The 7,474-nt window shown below is 40.9% G+C and overlaps 1 protein-coding gene across 1 annotated transcript in view; it reads right to left on the bottom strand.

The window, feature by feature from the left end:
- The window catches only part of LOC114819057 (interleukin-5 receptor subunit alpha-like), an 18,509-nt gene that overhangs the window by 8,233 nt on the left and 2,802 nt on the right, over nt 1-7,474 (bottom strand). Inside the window, exons 6-7 of the mRNA XM_029087400.1 lie at nt 4,940-5,076; nt 172-316 (exon numbers count right to left, since the gene is read on the bottom strand). Of these exons, the coding sequence (XP_028943233.1) occupies nt 172-316; nt 4,940-5,076 (282 nt within the window). The remainder of the gene's footprint in view (nt 1-171; nt 317-4,939; nt 5,077-7,474) is intronic.

Below are 7,474 nucleotides of genomic sequence, written 5' to 3'. Positions count from 1 at the left end.
TACAGCACGTAGAGCTCTGTGAGTCTGGTATGTGCCCTGGACTTTGAGGTATTGTTACAGTGTAGTAATAGAGCAAGGATAAGAACAGACATAGTAATGAAGCAAATATGCTGAATAATAATAACATGTCTAATGATAAGAGTTATGAATGGTAAATAGAAGACAACTTACCATCTTGAATAAACACTGGTTCACTCCATTCACTCCAAATCTTGTTTCTTATGCATATCTCTTTTTTCACTCTCACTTGTACTGCACATTTGTTTGTTGGTTTATGAAACAGGTACTCATATTTCTCTGCAGTGACATCTACAATCTATTGAGATAGGTTTAGGGGGTTATTTTAGGTGATTTCACATTGCAGTTCAAACTGATATAAATCTAGGAAAGTAAAATACTATTGTTTACATCTCAAACCTAGTAGAAAGAAATTTTCAGAACAAATGTTTATGTCCAGACACAATCTGACTCTTACCTCGTCTGTGTTAAAACTCAGGACTGAAAATGAAGGAGAGCTTAGAACTGATAAAATGGAAGGATATATCAGCTGTAGTAGGACAGTAAGAATTTAAAAACACTGATTCTTTTTTCATTTTTTTATTGCACCAAGTGTAGGATGAACACAGTAACTGCAAGTTTCAAGATTTTGGTGTGGGTATTGTGTTATACCTGTCTGTCCAGTAGAATAAATGTTTACATTTTTCAGCTGACTGGTAGTGAGGGATGCCCACTATTTTAGTAACTATCTTGAAATTTCTTTAATAATGCCTACAAAAGAAAGTGCACCACTTCAAAAGATCAAGCCCATATGAGGAGTACCTGAGTTTAAAACAGACATCTCTAAATCATTCGTCACTTTTGACAACTGAAGCCAACTGCTGTAAATAAAACAATGCTAAGAATTTAAGAAGGAACAAAAAAGAAATCAGGAGAGGAAACTCCTTTTATAACAATTTAAAAGAATATTAGGAAGTTGCAAGGAAGTAGAAAGTATGCATCCCAGATGCAGAAGGGCCCAGAATCTTTGCATCTTTGGTGTTAGGAAAGCATGATGAGGCAGTACTATAAGGTCAGTTTTAAGAAAAATTGACTTCCTGCTCTCCTCATACTGACGAGCGCACAGCGTGGATTTGACCCTGTGTACCATGGCATTTCTTTCTCTTCCTTCACACTCTTCAAAACCTTTCCAGATCTGATGTCAAAAATAGGTCCAAAAGTTCACATGCTAAGTTTTTCAAAAGTAAGTAAAAATGGGGGAAAGTCCTTGGGATTTCAAAAGTAAACTGCAAGTGACAATGAGGGTTAAGTGCTAACCAAATGTTGTGCCTGAAAATTTATTCCTAAGGAGCCAATAATAAGCTTCTGTCATCACAGGAAATGTTCAAAATGCAGGACTGAAAGACTTCACATATAGGCCACCTTTGGGTAATCATGATGTGCAGCAACTTTCAGTCACATCTACCTAGACCATTTGTGGAGGAAGTTTCTCTAACCCGTTGTTGGCAAGTCTATACAGAGCCACACCCAAGCAGCCTCAGAAATCTGTTCCTGTGCTAGACTTTCCTTGGAATTAGGGCACTTTTCATAACTTTTAACATATGTCTTCCCTGCTTTTAATTTAGCCAGTCACCTTTTATCCTACTCACAAGTTGACATGGGAAAGTATGATCCCTATGTTCTTATTAACAACCTTTTACTTACCAGAAGATTGTTAACACAAGTTACACTTCTTTACTCTAGATTATGCTCCTCAGTCTTCCACTTCTAAAGCACATTTTCAAAATTTATTCTAATTTTTATAACTCTCACTGATGTTCTCTGAACTTTTTTGCAACATATTTGTGTTTTGTGGTGGTTCCTAAAGCACAATTTGACACTTCAAGTGAAACTCAGTAACCAGAAGGGTGAATTAATCACAACCTACATTTTACATGTGACATGCCTGTCATACACACTTGAATAATATTTGACCTTTGTGTAATAGCATGGAATGATTGACTCAGCTTGTGGTTCAGTGTAATCCACAGATCCTTTTTTTCTTCTGCATTGCTGCCTACACATTAATCCCTTATTTTGTGTTGGTGCATTTGACTTGTACTTTCTAATAATAGGATTTTGCTCATTACTGAATTCTGGCTTGTTGGTTTCAAACATTTCAAATAATTTGAAATTTCTAATATGGTTTCCCATAGTACTTGCCAGCCCTTCCTATCTTCCAGTCACCTGCCAACTTCCTATTTTCAAGCTTTATCAACCTATATCACAGTATTATTATTTATATAATAAATATTCAGCAGGTCATGTCTTCAGGTATACAGAATAAATAAATATAGATCTGGAAATTTTAATCATTATATTCTTACCTGTTCTTCAACAAATATCTACAAGTCTGCTTATAGATACCCCGATACCTCAACTCATTAAGTCTCTATGACAGCAATTAAGACGTTGCTTTGACCAGGAAAGAGAATCTCAGACTTTCTTCATTCTTCTCCCTCCTGTGACTCCTGTAATACTGCTACAGTTTTCTTTCTTAACACCCCCCTCCATATACACACACTTATTGGCTGGGTAACTATAATTTTAGACATTACTAACTTTGACAATGATTCTCCTCAAATCTACCTAAAGCCCCCTCATTTAGCTAGTGTCCTCACATGTCTTGTTGTTGCAGATGTCTCTCTCCTGTCTTCCCAGACCAACCCAGCTGTGTAAAAAACCCCCATGATTTTCCATTGCTGTAGGTGTTTATTCACTCCCATGCCCCAGTGATTTTTCTTTGCTTTCCTTTCCTATGTTTGTATCCTGCAGTTGTGTACAAAGCAGAGGAGCAGCTGTGTAAGAGAAGAAAAATAAGAGGTTTATCCAATTTAAGTAAGGATGCTGGACTATTTTATGTATGTGACATTTCCTTCCATAGAGTGGAAGATGTGAGGAAGCTGGAAACAGGGGCTGCAGTGGCTACATGAACACTGTAGATTGCAGGATTCCCCTGCTCACCTTGGGCAACACATCCCAGCCCCACAGTGGGAGAGGACTCCCTGCTCCTGGTCCTCCCTGCTTCCACCTCCCTTGCTTAGGCTCTTCAAACAAAAAATCTGACTACGTGGGCATAAAGGGATCAGAAGGGCCCCAGAACATGTCTGACCAGGATACCAAGGATCCAGCATGAAACTCTCATTCCCTCTGTTCACAGCCTTTAGTGATTAGGAGCTTTGTGAATGGACAGGGACAAGTCCCTGGATGTCTCTAGTAGAGGTTTTGAAGTATTAAACCTGTCTCAGGGGATGATAAGTATTTGCAGAGGTGGCCTAGAAGGTGGCTACCTGCCTTTCTTCTGGAAAAACCCAAAGAGAACCAGGAAGCTTTGGCATGTCCACATACAGACCTGAGTTCCTTTTCCTCGAGCTGCAACAAGGGAATGCAGGAAGAGCCAGCCCTGTTCTGGAAGCTGCCTAACCGTATTAGCACTGCACCTGAATTAGTAAACTTTGCTGTCATTTATGAAGATAACATTATGTGATCAAGAACCTGTCTACCTAATTGCACTTCTTTCTACTCTGTCTAACAAAGAGTGGATACATATCAATGTAGTCATATGCTCTTTCAGGTTTTAATTGTCTCTTCAATGTTTGCAGTCAGCATAGATAAGCCTTTTATTATTGGAGTACTGTACACAGACTGAAGTATATATTAGCTAAGAATTAGGTTCTTACAGAAAAACACAGCTTTGGGGATAGCTTGAAAAAAACCAGCAAAGATTCAGAAAATTCACATTCCAATACACATCTGAATTTTACACCTATCATATTCTGAATTAAGTCCTTGGCTTTCTGCTCTTTGGGAGTTCAATTAAGAATCTGCATGAAAACTTTTCAGCTCTTATTTCCAGGTAATTTAAAGCTCCTATTTCCAGGTAATGCCAGGTGGCATTTAGTCACCATATGGCCTAACCTAAACAATAACACTATTCTATTTCTTACTGGTAAGACTGAGAGAAGCTATTGATACACTAAGAAAGATTTTTAAATACATTTAATGTATGAAAAAAACAGGATTGATTCTTTTAATGATGTTCTGGGCTTCCCAGTTCAAGAAGGACAGGGATCTTCTAGAGAGATCCCAGCGGAGGACCACAAAGATTAGGGGCCTGGAGCATCTCCCCTATGAGGAAAGGCTGAGAGAGCTGGGACTCTTCAGTCTGGAGAAGAGAAGACTGAGAGGGGACCTTATCAATGTCTATAAATATCTGAAATGTGAGGGCCAAATGAATGGGGCCGGGCTCTTTTCAGTAGTACCCAATGACAGGACAAGGGGCAATGGGCAAAAACTGGAACACCAGAAGTTCCAGACAAACTTAAGGAAAAACTTATTAACTGTAAGAGTGATGGAGCACTGGAATAGGCTGCCCAGAGAGGCTGTGGAGTCTCCTTCTCTGGAGATGTTCAAAACCTGCCTGGACACTTTCCTGTGCAACCTGCTGTAGGGAACCTGTTTTGGCATGGGGGTTGGACTAAATGATCTCCTGAGTTCCCTTCCAACCCCTACCATTCTGTGATTCTGTATGTAAAAATAACAAAAATAACATATTTTTTTCTTAAAACAATATTACCAAAGTAGCTGCTAAACTTTTATTTTCATCAATACATGTTTTTCAATAATAAAAATGTCAATAATCTATGTGATGCTAATGTACAATTCAAATTCAAGATGAAAAGAAAAAAACAACCAATCCACCTCAATGCAAGCGTGACTCCGAAAGACTTAAAAAAAATGTGCTGGTTTCTAATTTTTGACCAGAAAGACAAGAAAAGTTACATTATTCATTAAAGTCCTTGGGATTTCTTTAAAGTTTTTTTGAGATTTAATTAAACTAAATTAAAGGGATGTCTAGTTTTTATGAGTTAAACTATAACTGTATTACTGAAAACCTGATTACCTTACGATCTGTTATTTTCACTTGATACAAAAAGCATTTTTTACTTGCAGAACCAATAGTAGGCGGGGATTTCCAGTGGATTTTAACACTTCTGTTTTCAAGGGAAACTGAGACGTTGATCGGCGGGTTCAGTTTCTCTGAAAAAAAGAGCACAGAGAGACTTTCTGTACCTCATGCTCTTTCTCATAGTGTTTTGCTGATGCAAAACAAATGTGCGTTAGTGCTTAAAATACACAGCTGCCTATTTTGGAGTTTGTCACACCCAAAGAAGGAATTCAGTAAGTGACACTTTTTCTTTAAAAGTGTTGCTCGCTAAATGACATCCATTTCTGTTTCAAAATATAGAGAGGAAGGGTTTTGTTTTCTTTTGTGTATCTTTCCAGGGCAGGTAACAAGGGTGGGCAGAAGGAGCAGATTATTTGAGTTCACTCTCCAGAGTCTGGATGGATGTCAAGGAGACCTCGTGTCTGCTACATGCTCCCTGTCATGTAGGATGCCCATGTCTTGTGGGATACCCCAAGACTGCTCACAAGCCTGTTAGTACAACTTTGGAAAAAAACTGAATTTCATCTCTCATTGAGGGATTACTGAAGGGGTATCAGCTCCTGACAGGTCTTATTCAATATATGAATTTTGCTGCAGGTGTTTAAGAAATCTTTCTCTCTCCTGTAAATGAGCAAGTGAGCACTTGCTATGGAGGAAGCAAGATATGCTTAAGAGATGTAAACAAACAAACAAAAAATCCTCCTCCTGCCATTGTGCTCCAGATACAAAGTGCAAGAAGTGCAATGGCAATGGGGTTTTTTTAGGGAGGGACGAGGTACAGCATTGGAAGCAAGGGACATTTGAATTCCCAGGATTTTAGCATTTGGTTTAGATAAGTGAGTCTACAATTGCTTTCTAGCATAGTGAGTGTTAGGGCACTGATCCTAGGTGTGTGCTGGAGTACTCAAGCAGACTGAGCCTTCTCCAAGTGCTGTTGCATTTCTCTGAAGGGAGGAACCACAGCTAGAGTTTTCCAAAAAAGCCCTCCCAGCAGAGACAAAAGGGTATGGCAAGACTCTCTGGACAGGGTCAGCGAAGTCTGTGGCTGATTTAGCTGCAATGTAGTGCTGAGGAGAAAGGAGAGAGAGAGAGAGAGAGAGTGGCAGCATCACTGGTCCATGAAGATCTTGTGCTTGCTCTAGCAGCTGTGACTGCATGACACTGTCTCTCTCCACGGGCTTGTATTTCATGCTTGGGTTTCTTTCTCAGCTTTTCTTTTTCCTTCCCTTTCTTGAGAACTCTCCTCTCTTGGAGTAGTCCCATAAAGTTAGAAAAAACATTTCTCCCAGGATTATATTTGGCTTATAAAACTGTTTGCTTCTGCCTGTCTGCAAAGCTGTTGGCAGTGACCAACACTCACCTTTGAGGCTAAAGGCACCCCATGGGCCATGAAAGATGAAGAGAGTAAGTGACAGTTTTGGGTTTTTTTTCCTTTGGTCTATATGTGGTGGGAAAGACATGTTTTTCATCTTTGAAATACTATTCCCAGAGCACCTGTCCCTTCTCTGAGTATACCAAGAGTTGGAAACATTTTTTTTGTCCTTTTGTCACCTATCATCTGGAAATTTCTTCAGCCCCCACACATAGACAGCCAGGACTGAGTAATTTTTGGGCTGCGTGCAGCACAAGACATGCATAAGTCCTGTTTTCTCAGACCACGTGTCATGTTGCTAGAGAGAAGATGAGGTTGCAGGGGTTGGTAACTTGCAGGAGGACAGTGGGCCTCCAGGACCTCCAGGACTGTGCAAGGGTTAGGCTGGCTAAAGCCCAGCTGGAAGCTTTCCTGTTGAAGAAGCAGAGCCCAGATATTAACAAGCCTTTTTGATGTGTGTGACCTGAAGGGTAGAATCACCTTCTCAGGAGGGAGAAGACAGCCCTGGTTTGTAACTTTGGAGCCTTGCAAGAGTAATTCCACTACTTACAGTGTGAACAATGGTGTCCCCTGCAAACTCAGGCTTTGCTGTGCCATGCCAAAGCCTGGCAATGGGTTTTAAAGGCAAAGTGAGCTAACAGGGTTTGTGCCTGGTGCTGAGACAGGAGGGGAAGCTGTTGGCTGAGCCAGATGTGACTGGAGTGTACCCTGGTGACGGCTAAAGATGGCTGAGACAGGAAGGGAAGAAGGACAGGGAGGAAATGCTGGTGGTCTGGCCTCTGCAGAGAGAAGGCGGTGGCTGGTCTCAAGAGGAAGAAGGAGATCAAGTGAGTGGAGAGAGAAGCAGGGCAGAGACAACCTGCTCCCTCCTACTTATTCCCCCACTCACAGCAACCCACCTCAGCCCTGCGTACTCGGGGAGGCCTGGGGCTGGGAAGGATGCCTGAGGAGTAGTGGAGGGGTGGGAGGAAGTGTGAAACTGCCAAGATGGGGCTGGGCAAGCTCTCAGGAGGTCATCAGTCAAATTACAGTAGTTCAGGCTTCACCTGAAGCATTTGATCCTAAAACTGGATATGTTATGGCCACTCTCTGCTCTGGAGTCTGCAGATGGGATCAGA

Source organism: Antrostomus carolinensis, unplaced genomic scaffold, assembly GCF_000700745.2.
Source record: "Antrostomus carolinensis isolate BGI_N321 unplaced genomic scaffold, ASM70074v2 scaffold2591, whole genome shotgun sequence".
Taxonomy (NCBI): Eukaryota; Metazoa; Chordata; class Aves; order Caprimulgiformes; family Caprimulgidae; genus Antrostomus; species Antrostomus carolinensis.
The sequence above is the reverse complement of the archived record's forward strand: the minus strand, read 5'-3'. Positions and strand labels throughout refer to the sequence as shown.